Below are 22,046 nucleotides of genomic sequence, written 5' to 3' on the forward strand. Positions count from 1 at the left end.
GGGAAAAAGTGAGGAAATGAAATGACAAGGCTATTTATATTTTTATTTTCGGTTACTCATTGGATATTTGGTCCGATTCTTCATTCTAGATTCGGATAATTTTTTTATCCATTACCATCCCATTCACTGTTTCGGTCGGTCCATTGGACCAGTTCCACCGGTCCGGATCTCGGATCCGCATTCCCAAATATAACCCTAGGCACGGTAACCTTAAACCCATATCCATATTTATTAATAAACGGATATTTAAATATCCATTTATTTTATCCGTGAATATCTATTAAACTACCCGCCCCGTACCCATGACGGATTTTATCCACAAATATCTGCTAGCATGAATATTTTTGTCATTCCTACTTACATCGCACCGGCCATATATCTAATACATTTAAATGGATTCTTTGACAAAACAATAATCTTGTCGTGGTGGTAAGGCATTTGGAGAAGTATGGGAGAGGTCGTGAAATTTTGATATTTTCACCTTTTCTCCTCAAACACTTACATAGAACAACGAAGTACAGTAACAGTAGTACATGCATAGCACGTAACAGAAAAACAAAACAACTTCAACATGAAACCCGCATCACTAGAACTAGCACAGAGAATCAGCAGAACAATAATCTCAGCCTCAAAGAACCACACAAAAAGCAAACCTCATCATCATCACCCATGGACCTCACAAATCGAACAAACCCTTCACAACAACCTCAACCAAAATCTAACCCCATCCCTTGTTTCCTCCATCATCGACCCTTTCCTCCTCCATCACCATTCCCTCGCTTTGGGCTTTTTCCATTGGGCTTGTCAACAACCAGGGTTTACTCATACTTCTTCTACCTTTCACTCCATTCTCAAATCTCTCTCCCTCACACAAAACCACTCTCAGTCTAATTACCACTCTCTTCTTTCACTTCTCAAAAAAGCTCAGTCTTTTCATTTCCCAATTCACCCTTGCGTTTACCGTTCGGTTATAGCCATGCATATTTCACGTAATTACTTACTTCAAGCTCTCTCCATTTTCAATGAGGTTGCTTCGTTGATCAATGAAATTGGTGCACCCACTTGTAACTCACTTCTGGCTGCACTTAGTTCTAACCATAATGATAATGCATATAAGGTGTTTGATGAAATGATTGTAAAGGGTGTTTCTTTTAGTACATTAGGGTTTGGGGTTTTTGTTTGGTGGGTTTGTAAAGAGGGTGATTTAAGGAAAGTGTTGGGTTTGTTGAATGAGGTGGGAGAATGTGGTTCGGAGATTAACGGGTCTGTTGTGGCGGTTATGATTGTTAATGGTTTGTGTTTTGCTGGGAAGGTGAGTGAAGCTATGGTGATGTTGTCTGAATTGAGGAATAGAGGGTGGAAGCCTGATTTTATGGCTTATTGGATTGTGGCGAAGGGGTTTAGGGAAATGGGGAATGTGGTTGATGAGATTAAGGTTTTGAAGATGAAGAGGAAGTTAGGTGTGGCTCCGAGAAGTAGTGATTATAAAGAGATTATATTTGAATTGGTTTCGGAGAAGCGGATTCGTGAAGCTAAGATGATTGGGGAGGTTATTGTTGGAGGTAATTTTGTTGTTGAGGATGATGTTTTTAATGTTTTGATTGAATCTGTGTCGGATGTTGATCCTATTGGGGCGATTGTGTTTTTTAATTATGTTGTTGAGAGGGAAAGGTTTTTGAGTGTTACGAGTTTGAATAGATTGAGTTGGAATTTGTGTAGGGTGGGAAAGGTGGATGAATTGTTGGAGGTGTTTCGTGTTTTGGATTGTCGGAATTATTTCAAGGATGTGGAGGGTTACAATGTGATGTTGTTGTGGCTGTGCGAAGCTAGGAGAGTGAAAGAAGGATATGCTGTTCTACAGGAAATGAAAAAGAAAGGGTTGAATCCTGATGTAACGTCTTACAATTATGTGATGGAAGCGTGTTGTAAGGAGGATTTGCTTCGCCCTGCTAGGAAGCTTTGGGATGAGATGTTTGCGAGTGGTTGTTGTGGGAACTTGAAAACATATAATATTCTGATTCATAAGTTTTCGGAAGAGGGGCAGATTGACGAGGCTGAGATGTTGTTTAACCGGATGCTGGACAAGGGAGTCGAACCGGATAGTGCGAGTTACAATTTTCTTTTACAAGGGCTCTGCCAAGAAGACAGACTTGAACAAGCTTTTGAGCTCTATAACAAGTCTGTCAAACAGGATATTACCATTGCAAGAGACATATTGAGCTCGTTTATATTATCACTCAGCAAGAAAGGTATTATTACTCCCGCATTATATGTTAGGTTGTTTTTTACTTTGTCAAATACTTGTCAGCGTGGTGCGAGATTTAGCAGCACAACATGTCATGATGTATGTTTTCTATGCAGGACATCTAACAGCTGCTTCCAAGTTACTTTGCAGTCTCAGTCATAATATAGGACACGCAGAATCCCACGTAGTTTTGTTGAAATGTTTGGCAGATGCAAGAGAAATTCCAATTGCTATTGAGCATTTGAGGTGGGTTCAGGACAAGTCGCCTTCAATGCTACAAGATATATGTACCGGACTTTTAGCTTCCCTTTCTGTTTCTAAATGCCCAGAGCCAATATTACAGTTTCTTCAAAGAATTCAAGGTGTGTTATGATTTCATTTTATTCATTGGGACAACGGCCAATAATGCCATTTCTGACCATGAGTGTAAAATTTTGATAAACGGTGGAAATATCTTTGCAGGTTGACAATGCTACAGACAGAGAATTCTCCTGGATACTGTTAAGTTATTTCACATATGAACCTTGTAATAAAGGCCTACATCTCCTCTGATGGGGTGTGGTTCATGGATGGTAAGTTATCATATGTGTTATTACTATCTCTGAATGATACTGTGAAAAATCTTGTAGTTTCTGATTTTCTTTCTTTTGAACTCTGCAGACTTGAAAAATGAAAACAATCCTGACTTGAGGTTGAACCTACAGAAGAGCACATCATAATTGAACTTACTACATAGACAGACTTTCAAAATCTCTGCATTTCTCACTGAACTTCACCCTAATGTGGTGGCTGCGAGCGAGATGTGGACAAAGGACACATAATGCTAAGGATGAAACTGTAGTTCGAGTGACAAATGATTCCAGTGGTCAGTAGGTGTGCCTAGATGGATCCATTCCAAGAGACATCAAAAACAACAAGTTTACTGGTTGGTGTTTCTAATGGGTACTGAAGATTACATAAGGTTATGTATGTTGGCAGGAACTATGAAAGAGAACATTCGTAGATGAAATAACTGACAAATTCACCTACACGCTATACTGGAGTGTTGGCATGAAGCACTTAGAAAAAGTTGATCTCCCTACCATTATCTTAGTAAAAATATATGATAACATGGTTGTCGGAGTACTTTTTTTTTTTTTAAGTACATCTCATTTGGTGTTATATGATTAACACACTTTCCTTGCCAACTGAAAATTATGGCATTTTAAACTTGAAATAGATGATATTACTAATCCCCATCATTATTCACGAATACTTGCATTCTTCTATGGAAAATGCTCATTTTACCCTTATAACATGGTATTGATAACAGGTTACATAGAACCAACTCATATTCTTCCCTTCAATCTCTTCAGGACCAAGATTCTCCTATCTTGATTATTCTTCAAGATCTGCTGCCCAAGAATTCTGTCATTTCGGTCTTCATAAAGAACAGTAGTACCAGAAAAAAATACTCCTTGAAGCTCACCCAAGGACTAGGGCGCCTTCTCTAATATCAATTGAAATTTCTATGGTACAGACAATGCATGTTCATACTGATATCTTAATAACAGATCTAATGTCAAGACAGATATTCCGATATCTGTTATGATATCCTGAACAGACTTTTGAAACTGTGTGATTATGCATAAAATAAATATGAAGAAACATAAATAACACACATAATTGTTAACCCAGTTCAGTGCAACGTCACCTACTCTCGGGGCTACCAAGCCAGGAAGGAAGTCCACTATAGTATTAGTTCAAAGCCTAAACAAGTCTCATGCTTACAAATTTCCATCCTAATCATTATCATGTGCTACCTCTACCTAAGACCATCCTAAATATGAGAAATCCCATCTCACTTCCAATCACCGGAGCAATGTCTAACAGTCTCAGTTTCAGTTATTGTATCAACGGCCTTTCACATAACTGAAGATCACGCTTTAAAAATCAAGTCACAAACTAGTGACAAGGGAAGACTACACTTCTAGTAAAATATACTTAGTCTTGCTTCACAACTTCGATTAAGAACAGAACTTGATCTTGCTTAAAAGCTTTGATCAATAACAAAACTCAACTCTCATGCTTAAAAGCTTAAAGAGTGAGAACAAACACTCAACTCATTACCTAAAGGCTTTTGAGAGAGAACAACAATGTCTACCACAAGTATCAAAATATACAAGGGTGACGTACACCTCAAGTTACACGAGAGACTCTCAAAATCCTTAAGTCTTAAATCCTAATTTACAAACTAAGAAAGATAAAAGAAACAGATGCAAAATATTAGGTCTATGGTTGTCTATATATAGTCATCAAAAGCCTTTGGGTTTCGAAATCTTTATCCACAAATGCTTGATCCACACGCTTGTAGTTGTACCAATCTTGTAATAAACTTTCCATAAATCTTGCAACAAATCTTCAATCTTCAATATATAAATATTAATTTCGTAGGAGATTTGATTTCCTTGTTCTAGATAAAATCATCTAGACCTGCGAAATTTACTGAGATATATGTGGAATAAATCTCACAGGATACAACTAAATCTACCAAGATTTAAAACAACTTTGCACTAGTGTTCTGGGTTATGATGTTACGACATCTGTTAGAGCATCTGTCATTCTAAGAATGACAAATTCTGTTGTACCAAAATAGTTTTGCTCGAAGTCCAATTATGTTGTATCAGTTAGGATGTTATTACATTCTGTCTGACATCTTCACCAGAGGCATGTTTTAGCAAAATTAATGTCAACCAACCTCAAACCTTATGGAGCTAACACATGACTTGGTTCTATTTTATGTCACACCTTGTCATGACACCAGACGCTCCTGGACATCCACCTAGGCTTGTTCATGAAGAGATCTTGGAGAATTAGCAGGCTATGGATGACCATGTCGTTGATGTGTTGTCGATCTCTCAAAATATCATGTGGATTACATATGAAGGCATAAAGTTTGAGTTGTTTGAGAGGGGTGGAGTTAATGTGGTTGCCTTAGTATGTTCCATTCTTACTGAAGCATAGAATTCCTTGGGTTACCGATGACAGAGGAGGAGTCAGGGGTTAGTATTAGGCATACATAGTAGGTTGTTCATTTTTTTGTATTTTCGGATGTTTTACTAGTATTTTCCATACTTTGAGAACTATGTTTGTAATATTTTGAGTTTTTTTAATTAATGCATTAATTTATTTATTTTATATGTTAAAATCAAATTATAGATTATGGCAGTGCTAACAGGATTAAAATAACCTCATATTCAAAAAAAAATACAAAGTTAGACAATGTTTCTGCCCATAATACATGTAGGAAAGTTTTTTAAGATGTATCATCGAATTCACCTCAGAAATATTCTAAGATGCATCTCCAAACTAAATTTTGGCAAAAATTATTCATGGTACGCTCAGAAATGCATCTCTGAATATTTTAGGAAAATTTTGAATTTTCAAAGGTGTCATCCACACCATAAGAGTGGGAAAAAAAATTGTCCATTTCAATTTTCAAATTCTCATCCTAGAGATAGTTGAAATATGCCTCCTTCAGCTTATTAGAGATAAACTTGCCAAATACTAAACCCCCTTTGACTCTAATCAGCATATTACTTCCTGAGGATGATTGTTATTGAATTCAAGTGTGAGTGATTAAGTTTCACATCAACTAGGAATAAATTAGAAATGAAAGATATGTTGGATATATAAGAGATAGGACTTATACATGAAATACATAATGTCTTATGGTTTTGGGTGGAAATGTGATGTCTCCCTCTCTTAAGGTTTTGGGTGGAAATGTGACGTCTCCCTCTCTTATGGTCCTAGAACACTGAGCGCTCGTTGGTGCTCCCGTCTCCTCCGGTCTCTCCAACAAGTGGTATTAGAACCATGGTTAAATTCGGTGAAGGAGCAAAAGTGGGATCCTAATATGGATCAAAACTAGTGATGTGGGTGACTTACACTTGTGAGAGACATTATTGAATTCAAGGGGAAGTGACTGAATCACACATCGACTAAAAATGAAGATGAGGGATATTGTTGAATTTAAGTGTAAGTGATTAAATTATATATATATATATATATATATATATATATATATATATATATATATATATATATATTAATGCCTTAAGGTGTTTAGTGAAGACGTGGTGTTTACCTCTCTTGTGATTCTGGAGCATGTGATTCTGGAGCATTGGACGTTCGTTGGTATTTTCAATTATTTCCAAGTTTTTGTCTCCCTAAGAACTTTCAACTGGTAAAATTGCCCAGTGGAAGTCATAGCAAACAAAAGAGCATTATCTGCAAACATGATATGAGAAACGGAAGGGGTATCTTGTGCTAATTTGATGCCTTTATGGAATCAAAAGCTAAAATGAACAAAAATGGTGAGAGGGGATCTCTGCTATAAACCCCTCGAAGGCATAAGCTTGGGACTAGGTTGACCATTGATATTGAATTTATACGAAACTGAAGTGACTAGACTCATAACCTGCTTAACCCAAAGGTCATAAAATTCAACTCTTTGCTCATATCCAATTTAACACCCACGCTATCTAACCCAATAATATTTCTTTTCTTGATATTATGGAAGACTTCATGGGCTACAATGAGATTATCCTAGATGAGTCTTCCTCTCATAAAAGCACTTTGGTTAGGTGTGTGATGATTCTATCCATATTGTCTTTGAGCCCTTTGACCGTGATCTTTGCTATAACTTTATAGATAAAGTTACAACAACTTTTAAGGTCACTTGTCAAAACGTTTCAAATATTTTAAGATTAAGTTACCTCATCTTTATTTCTTAAAGGATTTCCTTAACTTTCATATTCATCTCCACTTGTCGAAACTCCACTGTGTACTTCTTTGTTTCCTTGGCACCTTCCAAATCTAAACAAAGTTTGTTACTTCAACATCAAGTTTTCCCTCCCTAATGTTGTCTTTAAGTATCCTTGATACTAGACTGACACTTTTCTCTACCCCCATAACAGAAGAAAACTAGAAGATACAAACCAGATCAAACCTTTAGCTCACACATTAGAGAACACAAAACCTATTAAAACCTAAAACCTTTTGGGAAACAAACAGACCTGAACACAAAAGAGAAGGGAAACTTACTACAACCGACAATTCATACTACTCACCCATTCTAAGCACTTGCAGGAATACACAACATGAAGAGAAGAACATCCATCTCTAAGCACTCTGCTAGTTTTCAATCAGGATTCAGGAAAGCACCCTCTGTTAATAATCTAAATTAATTTAATCTACTTTAACGTGCAATACATTTTTAGCCTGCTCATCTTGAATAGTTCTGCATTTTTAAGGTACAGGCTGTATCATATTTATATTGCACCAAACTAAATATCATACATTAATTACAGTCCAAATAAATAAGTTAAGTAACTTCTAAGTCTGTAATCTAATAATCTAATAAGTAATTCTTTTTAGGTTCACTATAAAATAATTATTAGTCCCGCTTTCATTTTCTTTTACTTAATTCTTTTATTTCTCATTTATGTTCCACGTATAATATACTTCCTAACCCATTTGGAATAAATATGGAAAATGGTTACTGAATCACTCGTTCACTCATTATACTTCCTAACCCAAAATGGTTACTGAATCACTCATTCACCCATTGTGGGACGGAATGATGATGCATATTATAGTAACACTCTTGGCTAGAGACAGACCCAAAAGAACTGAGGATGAAATTTAACACTAGAATAAAATTCAACACATCAATAAACAAATAATAATCAAACAAATGGCGTGAATAAAAGAATATACCATCTCTTATAAATTAATTGATTAAAAAAACATTAAATAAGTTAATGTCGTCTACCAACATTAATTCCAATATATAGTCATTCATTTTCCGGTTCTGTAGATGATTACAACTACGTTGGATAATCATAAATTTGACCCCGAATGTCAGCAAGAGAGAAGAGAAGTCAATCAATTTCCAAGTTCCAAAAGGATTTGAAAGCATGACCACCATTGCCACCCTTAATCACATTTTTATCGAGCAAGACAACTTTTTCCGAGGCTAACCAATCAACAGCAATTATAAAGACAATGACAATTTAAATCTCTTCACATCCTTTTTAACCAATAAAAAATCATTAAAAAGCTTAGCTTCGCCGTATATACAAACACTCATCAGTGACTGTACACACTAGTCAAACACCAAAAGGGCTAAACATACTACACCTATTGTATAAAACTGCTGTATTGGAATACTTTGGCTATGCCCTAGTGGACTATACACTAGTTACCCCCATACCCCAAAAAATATGAAAAATAAGAATGGAAAAATTTTACAGCCAATCTACAAGCATCAAAAATTAATCTTCAGGGCGTTGAATCTCACCCATCATGATCCGGTTACTGGAGACCTTGAAACCAAGAAGAGAAGGATCTATCTGTTTCCCTTTCTTTCCCTTCTTTTTACCACCTCGCCCTGCTTGGCCACCATCAACCGACTCTGCCCCAGCTCCACCGGTTGGATGCACATCTGCCTCAGGAAGAACAGGCTTTTTAAGCATATCTATGAATGATGCCTCTGACATAGCACCTTCACTGAAGGATGAAGATCTAAACCGAGCCTCTTTCTTCCCTGCAGATTGAGCATCGGTCATGCTGGTAGTTGACAAATTTCCAGACGGCTCTCTCCTCCCTAGCATCACATCAATCAATCTTATAATTAACCAACCATTAAGATGTTAACAAAGGGTAAAGCACGTAATTAAAAAAGCACATACCTTCACTGGATGTAAGGTTTAATAACTGACTCTGATTGACATGGGTTGCAGATGGTTGGTCTGACTGCACGTCCGGGGAGGACAAAACCCGAGATACATGAGGCCGTTTATTGAAAGCATGATCAAACCCTTTTGTTGAAGGAGGAATCCTGTCAATAAAAGACACAATCAAATGTCAAGGGTAAGTGTATAAAAGATAACAATTTTTAGTTGAAAAGGGTGTGCCAAAAATAATGTTACCTATCACTAGAAACCTCATCTCCACGTGAACTATTCAAACCCATCTCACGACCAAAAGAAACACCATCGCCACCTACATAATCTCATTCATTATAATCATATTCTACCATTATATAGAAGCACAAAGTAATTAAGGATAGCCGTTATATGGATTATATTACCTGCACTGCTTAGTGAGCTATGTCTACTGTGAGCAATAGCAGGCATTTCCATTGAAGGCATGGCGCTTTCCACTTGTTCTGACAAGTCTGACATCCCAGGAACAAACTTGCCCATTGTGCCCAAAAATTCATGCCTGTGTCCCTTATTTGTATCCAATTCATGCAAGTCTTTTTCCAGAGATGACTTACCAATCTGAAAAGGAATTCTGTAATTGGGAGGCAAAGTATCCTTATTCGTAGATAACAGTGATTGCTCTTCAAGTAATGAACCAGATCTGGACCGGAGAGGCACTCTTTCAGCATTCCCTAGATTGTTGAAATGATCATTTATATGTATGTTAGTTAAATTATCATGCATTAGCCCACTGGAATTCCCACTTTGAGTCCTTTCTAGAAAGGGATCATTCAGATGGGATTGCTGATCCAGAGGAAGCTCAAAAGGATGACTTGATGTGTTAGCCTCAGGAACATGCCAAGATTTATCGTGACTTCTTGACGAAAGGGGATGCCACTTATCAACAGTTGATGATTGTGCAGATTGAAGACCCAGTTTTTGATGAAGAAGGTCCACAAAACCTCGTCCTGAACTCTCTTCATGACCTCCAGCAGATGCAGATATGCTCAGATCTGCTGATGTAATGCTCTCTCCTAACTCTCTTCTCTGCCTCATAGATTCAAGTTGTTGAAGATGCAACCGTGGATCAATCCAGTTATTATCCACATGGCCGTTGTTCCCTGAGAGGGAATGATGGCCAAAAAGATCATCAGATGATTGTAGGTTGTGGTGAGAAGACAAAGAACCCAGTTGATCAGTTGGGTGCATGTATCGACGGCGTTCAAGTAATTCTCTTCCTTGCACAGAAACAGGTGAAGACCTCTCGAACATCATAGAACTAGGATCATGGAACCCTCTTTGGTTCTGCTCAAGATGATTCCTTCCCAGAAAATTTAATTGCTCATCTTGTGCCACAAGCCTCTGTTGTTGTTTGTGGATTTCGGAGACATTAAATCCAGCTGAATGACCCAGTTGGTGGTTTGATGGATTTCTAACTAACTGTCCAGTCTCATTAAGTGGCCACGACCTACCAAAATGTCTTTCTCCATCAAGCCCTAACTGCTGTCTAAGAGCCATAGATAACTGCTGAGCTTGCGCCTGCTCTTGCTGAAAACGAACATGATCTGATGGCAATATATTTCCATGCCTTGCTTGCAACAAGAGCTCTGACAAATCAGCCTGCCTTCCTTGCGCGGCATTAAGGGCCATATTTGCTTGGATAAACTGCTCTGTCGATGGATCAAGGTGCCCTGAAGAATGTGAATTCTGCTGCAAGTCATACAGATATCTCCTCAATTGTACCTGATCTAACAAGTTATCTCTAGAAGGATCATGTTTTGACTGTCCAAAATTCGGATCAGGTATTTGGTGATGCATTAACTGTTCAAGAATATCTTGATGCATTAACTGAGCTTGAGACTGTTGTTGAGGCTGTAGTTTCAATTGTTGGTGAAGTAGTTGTTGATGGTGAATATCTTGCTGTTGTTGAAGCTCAAGCTGGCGTTGTTGAGCCTGCAGTTCGAAAAGACGTTCCAAATCTGACCCAGGATTCTGCATCATTTGCTGGATACCAGAGTTATTACTTTGAGATGGAGAGAAACCAGGAAATCTATCTAAATCTGACCCATTAAGGTGTGAGGGGAAATGATTAGGTATATTAGTCTGCTGCTGAAGCCGTTCCGCTTGCTGCTGCTGAAATTGTTCCGCCTGCTGCTGATGAAGCCGCTCAGCCTGCTGCTGTTGATGAAGCCGCTCAGCCTGCAGCTGCTGATGAAGTCGTTCAGCCTGCTGCTGCTGATGAAGTCGTTCAGCCTGCTGCTGCTGCTGAAGTCGTTCAGCCTGCTGCTGCTGCTGAAGTCGTTCCTTCTGCAGCTTCTGCAACATTAGATGGTCTGCCACATCAAAATTATTAAAGTTTTGTCCCATTCGAGACAAGAACTGATCTTCTAGTGAACCTACACGCTGATTAGAATTATAATGCCTATTTATCCCAAATTCATCGGTCCATGTATCCCTGAAAGACGGATTTACCACACCACCCATAGAACTCTGATCAGTAAAATGAGCATCTCTATCATTTAATGGATCAGTAAAATGGCCCTGGTCACCCAATCTCAGAGAGCTATTAGATGATTGTGCACGCCTTAAATGAGAGCCATCTCTGAGTTCAGACATTAGTAAGCCAAAGGGATGCAACTTATCAGCCTCACTGTTAAGAGCATCATTCCCAGTAACTTCATTTGAAGGTTTTCCAGTATGATGGGAATATGAGGCATTGGCATCCCCAGGCCTCATCAAAGGGTTGTCATTGTTGCTCCCAGCCAATTTTGATAATGAGATACCTACAAATATATAAACAGAGTGATAAGGAAGACATTCAAATTAAGGTAATCAAATTAAGACATATTATAGTCAAATGCATTTACCAACACAAATAAATAAAGACATACAAATTAAGGTAATCAAATTGTGATTAGAATAGTAGTGATAAGGAAGACATTCACTGTGTCAAAAATTGAATCTTATTAGCCATATAAAACATAATAAAATAAAATTATATATATAATAGGACTTTTTACATAATAAACAGATGGCATAAGCAAGAAAAAATAAACTGACATCATAAATGAACCTTAAAGTACTTCAAGATTCAAGTCATCATAAATTAAAGGGAAAGCAGCAGTCACACAATAGAGCAGCAAGTTAAAAAAGAGAGCAAGTGGGTTCTAAGGAGAGAGCGAGAGAGAAGTGTCTTTGAACAAGAATTGGGGGCCCAAAAAATATAGAAGAATAGGAGAAGGGCCAGCGCAAAGCACTGAGTGTAAGCCAGAAGAATACATAAACTGTTTGGTGTGTTTGATTTCATTTTGAACCGAGATACAAACAGCATGAATTGTACTATCAATAAGCAAAATAAAAGTAGATAAATAATAAAATGAGAAAACAATAACTTACCCTCATCTTGTGCAACATTATCGAAGCACTGCTCATCAGAGAAATTGATTTCAGGGCGATAACTTTGATTAGGTAATTGGATCGGAATACCAACACTGGATGTAGAATCAGGTCGGGATGAAGACCACGGCTGATCGTCATCAAAAGACCCATTATAGTCAAATGTATTTACATCAACTTTCAGGTTCCTTCCAACGGCATCAGATGGTTCTGACTGAATAACCATGTTACTGTCAGAACCTAACCCTGTGTTGGCTCTCAGGTGAGGCATGATGTCACCAAGTTCTTGAAATGGAGATGATTCCGGGGCGTCCGACAAGCGAACAGGCAAATCAATCCCAAAAAACCCTTGTTCAAACCACAAAATGATGTCAATCCCAAGAAAGGGTCCTTGAATCAATCCTTGAGGATCCAAATAGCACAAACTCAACTCCTCAGGAGCAGTGACACTTTCAGATGGATACATTTTTTCATTCATTTTCAAGTCATGCGGATTAATGTTTGGACTTTGTCGAAGAGATGAATAATCAAAGCGGGAACGAGAATCATCAGGATGGCTTGTATTTATATCTGAAGCCATTGACTTAATCCCATCCTGATTTGCATGTTCCTCAAAAGCAGAAAGTTGTCCCTGGTGGTAACCAAAAGCTTCAGATTCGACAACCTTTTTCCTGTGAATGATTCCCTCCCTAATGCTGCTATCGAAGCTATCATCTTTCCAATGCATACCAATAATTGGCCCATGTTTCTGCTTGCCTTCTTGAAAACTTGCAACCTCTGAAAATGAACCATTATAAGTATCGAAAATTATTTTTTTATTGATAAGAGCAACCTAAATAAAGAAAAATAGTATTCTCACCCTCAGCCTCATTTGTCAACGAACCTCCAGTAGTTGATGCTGATCCAATAAAAAATTTATCAGACTCGTTTAAGATTTCATTTCCCGATATAACCATTCCACCGCTGCCGATTGAAGGTTGTTTTCCTTCAGTTAAAGCAACACCAGAACCTGGAATAAGCCAAGGGAGACCGATCAGAGAGAGAAAGATAGATTATTTCACAGGAACTACAAAAATACATGCAAGATTTATCACCAGAAATATCATCAATTGACCCTCCATCCTTTCCTCTAAAGGAGTAGTCTGAAACTTCACTGCTGGTAACTTTTCCCTTCCATATATCTCTAAGGACAGCCTGAAAGAAAGACGCAAAACTAAATAATAATGCTAAAGAGCAAGTGGCCATTCAAGAACACAAAAAACAAAACATCGCATCATTAAGGCATAATAAAATTGTTTCCTCATCTTATACATTCTACATACCTCCTCCTCATCTGCAGGAGCAACAAATGCTAATGGCGCTACAGGATCAATTTGAGTTGCTGGTGAAGTGAGATCAACCTCAGAAGGCACGTTCTCGAAAGTTGGATCGACCTTTTGCTTACGATATATATCAAGAAGCTTACCCCTTGGGTAGCAATATGAATCAGCACCAAGGCTAGACTTCCCCGGTATAGTTTTATTCTTATCCATGAGTACAGATCCAACACTAGAGCCTATGGGAGGCCTTCCAATTTGTAAGTTTCCATTGAAATTTGCCCTACCTCTTCCAGGTGAAAATCGCACATTGGGTCCCTCTGTGCGTCCTTTCTCCAGCCCAAATCCAGGTGCAGCACGGTATGTGGCCACACCAGCTGCTTGAGATTCCAGGCGATGTCGTGGCCTCCATTTATCACGGGAATCAGTGTCCCGGTCAGAAACGGCGCGGTTGCTAGCAACGGTAGATTGTTTTTCTGCATGGCCATCTTCCTTCTCCACATCATTCCTTTTCTCACTTCTAGAGTCCTTCTCTTTTTCTTCAGGACCCCATCTTGATGACCACTTATTCTCTCTTCGAGAGTCATGGCCAGAACCCCGGTTATCACTCCAGCGATCAGCAGGCAAGGCTCTATTATCAGAGGTTGAGGTGTTCTCCAACCGACGATCTTCTTTTCTACGATCCCTTCTGCCAAGCAAACTTGTTTCTCTCTCCTCTTCACGCCACCGGCGACTGATGTCAACATCGGGAGCAGTCTTTCTCCAATCTTTCTTGTCCAGGGACCCTTCCAGACGCCAATTATCCTTCAGTACAGGATCATTGGAATTTGCCTGAGGCATAGAGCAAAATATATTGATATGCTATCACTTTCCCATTATCACACAAAAATCAAAGAGATAAAACTAACCAGCATTACATTAGAAAACATAAGAACAATTCATTCAGACATCAAAACAAGAACATGTGCATAACCAATTTTTAGAAGGAACCTGACTAATCTTTTTTACAATTTTTTGCATTATAAAATTTTCAATCTTTCACGGTATTTTTATTATGCTAATTGAACACCTAGATCATCATTAATAGTTTTGGGAAAATTCTGCCCAATGCCCTTAGAGGCACCGATGTACTTAGTATTACTAATGTATTGATTATCGTACATGTCAATAAAATACTTTTTTATTGCTTAACCTAATTCCCTGAAGGAACTAGTTAGAAGGACCATAATCTTAACAATCCCATAATTATCAAAAGCAACTGTATCAAGAAAGACATTCATAATTTTGGCAGAATCTTCAAAATCAAAGGAATCAGCTGTGACTCAGATAGAATAACATACGACAAATCGTGACTGCTATGATGTATAACAATAGCATCAAGTCTTAAACTGCAAACAAAACTCAAAGGTTATGTGACCCTAAGAGTTTCTCTCAACTTGCTTCTTAAAAGACAAAAGCCTTATTGGAAAATCCAACACACTCATGACTCAATAAGCTTATGAGTACAGGAATGTCATCAATGCCATGTTAAACTCTAGTTTCCAGAATGATAAACAATAGCAAAAAAGAGCCCAAACCATCATATTAATTGATTTATTGATAAGTAAACAAAAACACTTATAACGCGACAAGTATAAAAAGAAGGCAAAAATTACCCCCACTGGGTTAGCAGTTTGCTTTGCATCAACTGGTTTGGAATAAAGCCACTGTGGAGATAAGGGTATGCTGCTGTCAGATGATACTTGATCTGAAAATAAAACCAGCTTTCATCAACTAACCGTCACAATATATCCAAAAAAAATGAAAAAAAAAAAAAAAAAACTAAATCTCAGTTTCATCTTCATTTGTACACACATACACAAGATACCTTTTGAATCATCAAGTAGTGCTGCAATCCCTTTCTCCCCATTTCCTCCGGAAGCTTCATCTAGAACAACCAAAAAGCAAACATTAGCTGTTATACAATTCAAATTACCATTCAATAAAAAATTTCAAACACATTATAACCTAATTAATTAGGTCTTTCTCTTGAGAAAAATAAAAAAGTAACAGTAGCAATTTTGATTCTTCTCACCACCAATTAAAAACACACATCGTCAAATCAAATTGTATAAAAAAACAAACTAACATTCAAAAGGAAAATTAAAAAACATATCCAGATTCAGATTAACAAGAACAGCATACTGAACTTCACTCATTCATATCAAACAAATAGTAACACAAAAGGAAAAAGAGAACCACACGAGTTCACAAATCACACTCACTAAAGCATTTGAATAAACAAAACAAAAAAAGAGAACTAAACAAACATAGATCTCAACGGTGAATCTAAACTAAAAGTCAACCTAAAAGATGAGAAGAAAAAAATTTACGCAAACACAAAACCAAAACATGAACAAGCATTCAATTAACACACACCGAACGAATCAGAGATTGAGATTCATAACGGATCCATACAGATAAAGCAACTAACAATTGCGAAAAGGAAAAACGAATTAGACACGAACAAATAAAAAGCCCTAAAAATAATTGAATTCGAAAAACATGAAAAGATGAATCAAATCGAATCGAATCAAATCAAATCAATTCACCTTTGAGAGAGGAGTGCGAATCGGAGAGTTTGGAGGAGAAGAGATCGTCGGGGAGATTCATCTTGCCGTCGCTCATCGCCATGGAGTTCGAGATTGGTGGAATTGGGAACGAATAGATCGGGAAAGGGAAGGAAAGGGAAGGGATTCGATTGAGGAATGCGAATGCGAAGGTGAAAGTGCGATTGAAGATTCAGAGAGAGAGAGAGAGGGTAGGGTTTGCGAATTGCAGGGTATAAGATAGATAGAAGAAGAGGAGACTCAGAAGAAGAGAGAGAAGGAGCGAGAATAAGGTGAGGGTTTGGGGGCTCTCAGGGTGTGTGTGTAAACATCAGGATCAAACACGAGAGACTGATATATTGTGGTTTTTTTATTTTATTTTTATGAAAAAATTATAAAAATTAATCATACACATGTATAGATTAAAATTTTTGGTATTGATGTTCTAAACAAATTAGTACTGTTCCTTGGGCCGATTTATTTGGTTTTGAAAGAATCTGATATCTAAATCGATAAAAATATAAGAATTAATTTGAATTGAATTTGCACATTTTTAGAATAAAGCCCAAATCAAACTAAATTGATAATCAAGATTGATTTAGGTTTTATTTTATTTATTGAAGTTGAATATTTGATACTAATTTTCATGAATATATATATATATATATATATATATATATATATATATATATATATATATATATATATATATATATATATATATATATATATATATATATATATATATATAGGGCATATCATATGAGAATGACATATTTATATGAGAATGCGAGAATGAATCTGAACCATTGGATTTTAAAATAAATGGTGGATATTATGTGTGAATCTTTTTTTTCTCTCTCCTACATTTTGAAATAAATGACGTAGGAGAGAGAAAAAAAGATTCACCCATAATCTCCACCATTTATTTTAAAATCCAATGGTTCAGATTCATTCTCACATTCTCATATAAATATGGCATTCTCATATGATATACCCTATATATATATATATATATATATATATATATATTATACTAATTAAGTATGAGCGATTCAGGTAGACAATTTTTAAAAATTTGATGTTCGAACCAATTAGCACCAAATTTTATGAGTTTGATTCAATTTTTGTCTAGGTTAAAAAAATTGTATGACTCAAATACCATACTTTGGTTTAAACTTCAATTTAATTTCGATTTTTCATACACAATGAACACTCTCTTCAAAATTATAATATATTATTTTAACATTACTAATGAATATATTATTAATTTTGCTTATATGTCTGCACAGATTTTGGTATGGTTATCCGTTCATTTATACGGTACTGGTGTTACCCGTGCGTGGTATGCAGGTATTGTTTTTAAAATATAAAAATATAAATAAGAAAAACTAAATTGTTCTATCAAAATAGTTTATTATTTTTAAAATAATGACATATTTTTGAAATAAAACAAAATTGTTTTACCAAATTTTAGTTTACATCAATAATATATATTTCAATTTTTTTATATATTATCTCATATTTTGTATTTTAAATTAAAAAATAATTAAAATAAAAATATTAATAACATAAATAATTTTAAAAAAAAATAATTCATATTTCCCGTGTTTTACAAAAATTAGTTTGCATCAATAATATATATTTCAATTTTTATATATTATCTCACAAAATATTGTATCTTAAATTAAAAAATGAATAAAATAAAAATATTAGTAACATAAATAATAAAAAAAAAGAATTCATTTTTGCCGTGTTTGGATTCATATATGATTTGAAATATATTTACTTTTAGTTTTTTTAAATGTACATAAAATATTGAATCTGTATGTTCACACGAATTTTGGTCTGAATATTCGTGCATTCGCACAAGTACAGAAGTGGTATGCACAGTTTTATTTTCAACATATAATAAAAATGTAAATAAGAATAACAAAAATGTTTTACCAATTTTTTTTACTATTTTTGAAAAAAAGTCATAATTTTTAAAGAAAAACAAAATTGTTTTACTTATATTCTCTTAAAAAATTTAGTAACATAAATCATTAAAAAACTATACAATTGGAGACAATATGGGAAAGTTTGGATTGAAGACCTATTTTCTTGGAGAACAAATAGCAGATTTTTGGCAACCTCTTTGTTGCATTTTGAAATCCAGTCCAGTCGATATTAAACTTATAAATAGAAGGGTTGTAACCTAGTTTTAGGTGGAACTGATATTTGTGTTTTTAGGGTTATAGGAATCCTTATTTGCTGTAAGTTCCATATGTATGCATTCACAAACCCGTAGGTGTTGAATGTTGTGTGATCTCTGAAGTTGTTAAGTAAGGAGAGTAGTGTCGTTCTCATAAGCTTTTAAGCATTGAGAATTGTGTGTCTGGAAGAGTGTCTTCTACAATTTACTGTTTGTGTTGTTTTGTCATAGGGTGTTGTGAATGAAGGAATTTGAGGAGGGCCACATACCTAGGTGAGTCTTAGGTATAAGCCATAGGAAGGTTAGTGTTTAAGTGAGAAGTTGTAAACGGGGAAGTTTAGCTTCGAATTGATACTATCGGATATTGATTTCATCCCTGGCTTGGTAGCCCCTAGAGTAGGAAGGTTGTTCTGAACTAGGTTAACAATTTCATGTGTTATTTATCTTTCTGCACTATTTTCATTACTTCTGCCATCTTGTTCCATAATCGTTATCAACAGATATTGTGTCGTGATATCTTATTCGACATCACATATCTGATACCAGAATTTCAATTGGTATCGAAGCAGGCATCCTGCTCTGCATCTGGGTGAGATCTAGGGAGGTTACTTTCTGGTACGATGGACAAGGAAGGAGGATTTTTGAACAGACCACCTGTTCTGGATGGAAGCAATTATGACTACTAGAAACCTCGTGTGTTGGCTTTCCTGAAATCCACAGACAATCAGGCTTAGAAGGCAGGCTCGAAAGGATGGAAGTATCCTGTTGTTATAGGAGCAGACAAACAACCCACGACAATGCTAAAGCATGAGGAATACTGACACAAAGAAGAGGATGAAGTTGTTCTTGGCAATTCTAAAGCCCTGAATGTCATCTTTAATGCAATTGACAAGAACATCTTTAGGTTGGTGAACACGTGTGAAGTAGCCAAGGATGCATGGGAAATTCACAAAACTGCTCATGAAGGCACATCCAAAGTGAAGATGTCAAGACTTCAGCTGCTAACCACTCAATTTGATAATCTAAGGATGAAAGATGATGAAAGTATTCATGACTTTCATACGAATGTTCTTGAGATAGCTAATGCATCCAGTGCATTAAGAGAAAAGATACCAAAAGAGAAACTTGTGAGAAAGATGCTTAGGTCCCTTCCCAAGAGATTTAACATGAAGGTGACTGCTATCGAAGAAGCTCAAGACATTAACCGGATGAGATTGGATGATCTAGTAGGATCTCTTCAGATGTTTGAGTTAGGCATCAATGATAGAGCCGATAAGAAGAACACAAGCATAACTTTTGCTGCCAAAACTGAAGTTGGTATGGAGGAATGTAACTTTGATTCAGACGAAGGAATATCCAAGGCCATAATACTGCTTGGAAGACAATTTAACAGGGTGGTAAAATAGATAGGTAGGAATTCAAGATCAAATGTCCAGAACAACTCATCTGACTCTCAGAATTCAAATGAGGCGGGAAGAAGAAAATATGAAGAAAAGTCATCTCAAGAAAAAGGCATACAGTGATATGAATGTGGTAGCTTTGGACACATTAAACCTGAGTGTCCTACATACCTTAAGAGACAGAAGAAGGGCCTATCTGTAACTTGGTCTGAAGAAGACTCTAACAGCGACCTGAAAGAAGAGTCTGCCAAACATGTAAATGCTTTAACAAGCATATGGGCGTCCGATGATGATGATTCAGCGTATGATGATATAGCTACTTCATATAGGGAATTGTGTCCCATAAATGCTGAGATGTGTGAAGAAAGGGAGAAACAAAAGTGTCTGATGCGCCAACTAAATAAAGAAAAGAAAGAACAACTGAGAACAAATTATGGTCTTGAAGAAAAGGTGAGCCTTCTAAAGTCTGAACTTGACAAAGTTCAAATGTCTGTCAGAATGCTCAACAACAGACGTGACTCGCTCTACAACGTTCCTCGAGCGGGTAGAATGACAGAAGGCGTGAGTAGCCTAGGGCTAAATGAGAAAAAGAAGTCAGCTCTAGATTCTAGTCATTTCCAGGCCGAATCAAAGATGTCAAATCATATGTCTCAACATTTAGACAAGAAGAGTATGGCTTTTGCCTCGGCCTCAAGAACCAAAGAAGAGGTTACCCATGAAAGTTCATTCGACAACCTGACTCTGCTGAGAAAGCAGTTCTACAACATATCAAGGTAGTCCAGGTTAAATCATGAAGGATATGAACAAGGAAAACAAATCATATACCTCAAGAGACATGAGAGGGGATCGACATTATCTTGGTCAGGGGAAAGACTCAAAAACAAAAATAAAGCAGTCAAACAAGGAGATATCATGACCGAAGCATGTGAATATGATGAAGAGTCGGATACTGAGTCATATGTGGGAGAACTTACTATGTGTGAACTTGCAGCAGGATTCTCAGAGACATGTTTGGAAAATGAAAAACTTCGTAAGAGAGTAATAGAGCACAGAAATGTTGCTGCTCTGCTACAGGGTGAGAAAGAGAAGCTCTTGACAATGATTGAGGATCTTAAAGGAGAAAGTGTGTTGTTAAAATCAAATGGACATAACATGACTCAAGTAACAAGAAGGTCAAGTACTGGAATGAAATATGAGAATCTCCTAAGTGGAAAAGTTCCTGAGAAAACAAGAAATCTTGACTCTAAAAGCCAAGTTGGGATGAAAATTATGCAGGTCCCTCAGAAGGAGAAACAGAAGATGTCGAAATCCTTGTCATAGTATCTGAAGGTAGCACAGAAAGGGGTATGATAACTCTCATCATAAATATCTTAAATGCGATCATTGTAGAAGGGTTGGTCATTCAAAGGTTACATACTACAATTTGACTAGATATCCCAAACGAATGTTGTCTTAGCAAAGGAAACATACAAAGAAAAATCTGGAGCCAACGAAAGTTTCCATTCATGAGACATGTGTGAAAATTGTGTCTCGAGACACAAGCCATGTTATGCATGGAAGAAAATCCAAGTCATTGAAGACTGAATGCTCAATAGGAAGGAAAGATGCAGGTGTCATGAGTAATAATCTCTCTAAGGCCAAAATGGTGAGTTCTGACAGAAAGAAGTATGCGAATTTCAAAGGCATATATTGCAGGGAAGAAAACTGTGACCTGACCAAATTCAAGGAGATAATGGACTCTACTGATGTGATCATAAGCGACCCTATCAGAAAAGAGAACACTGTCAAGACAATTGCAACACCAACTGAAGTAAGCTTTACTGAAGATGTTTTAACATCTGATACCAACATTGAAGAATCTAGAGCAAATGTTGAAGATGGAGAAACTCATATACAATTGAGGATAGAAAAGTTTCTAGGAGCAAAAGCGAAACAGATGGAATACTCAATTCTCCTTTGTCAAAGCAAGTGTGCAAAGAATGTTGAGTGAGGACTCACTCTGGAAAATACCAGTCATGGAGGAATTTCCATCTTCTATCACCACAAAGATTCTAAAGATGAAGAAGGAACAAGTAGTTATCAGAATCTGCTAAAATGTTGTGTTAAAGATCAGCCTAACAATGCTGATAGAAACAACGCTTTTGAAGAAGTTTGTCTC

The 22,046-nt window shown here is 36.6% G+C and overlaps 2 protein-coding genes across 2 annotated transcripts; one reads left to right on the forward strand and one right to left on the reverse strand.

Annotated features, from left to right (window-relative positions):
• The first annotated feature begins 433 nt into the window (after positions 1 to 433).
• Positions 434 to 3,724, forward strand: LOC131635033 (pentatricopeptide repeat-containing protein At5g14080-like). Its single transcript, XM_058905635.1, has 4 exons — positions 434 to 2,249; positions 2,362 to 2,607; positions 2,708 to 2,817; positions 2,906 to 3,724. The coding sequence occupies exons 1-3, from the start codon at positions 572 to 574 to the stop codon at positions 2,710 to 2,712; spliced, it is 1,929 nt and encodes a 642-aa protein (XP_058761618.1). The 5' UTR covers positions 434 to 571; the 3' UTR covers positions 2,713 to 2,817; positions 2,906 to 3,724.
• Positions 3,725 to 8,300: 4,576 nt separating this feature from the next.
• On the reverse strand, positions 8,301 to 16,629 carry LOC131635029 (uncharacterized). Its single transcript, XM_058905632.1, has 11 exons — positions 16,298 to 16,629; positions 15,574 to 15,633; positions 15,362 to 15,453; positions 13,713 to 14,537; positions 13,485 to 13,584; positions 13,250 to 13,399; positions 12,391 to 13,167; positions 9,381 to 11,777; positions 9,220 to 9,292; positions 8,980 to 9,128; positions 8,301 to 8,894 (listed from the first exon to the last, which is right to left on the reverse strand). The coding sequence occupies exons 1-11, from the start codon at positions 16,377 to 16,379 to the stop codon at positions 8,563 to 8,565; spliced, it is 5,037 nt and encodes a 1,678-aa protein (XP_058761615.1). The 5' UTR covers positions 16,380 to 16,629; the 3' UTR covers positions 8,301 to 8,562.
• Between the last annotated feature and the right edge of the window lie 5,417 nt (positions 16,630 to 22,046).

The sequence above is a fragment of the Vicia villosa genome, unplaced genomic scaffold (assembly GCF_029867415.1).
Source record: "Vicia villosa cultivar HV-30 ecotype Madison, WI unplaced genomic scaffold, Vvil1.0 ctg.001413F_1_1, whole genome shotgun sequence".
Taxonomy (NCBI): Eukaryota; Viridiplantae; Streptophyta; class Magnoliopsida; order Fabales; family Fabaceae; genus Vicia; species Vicia villosa.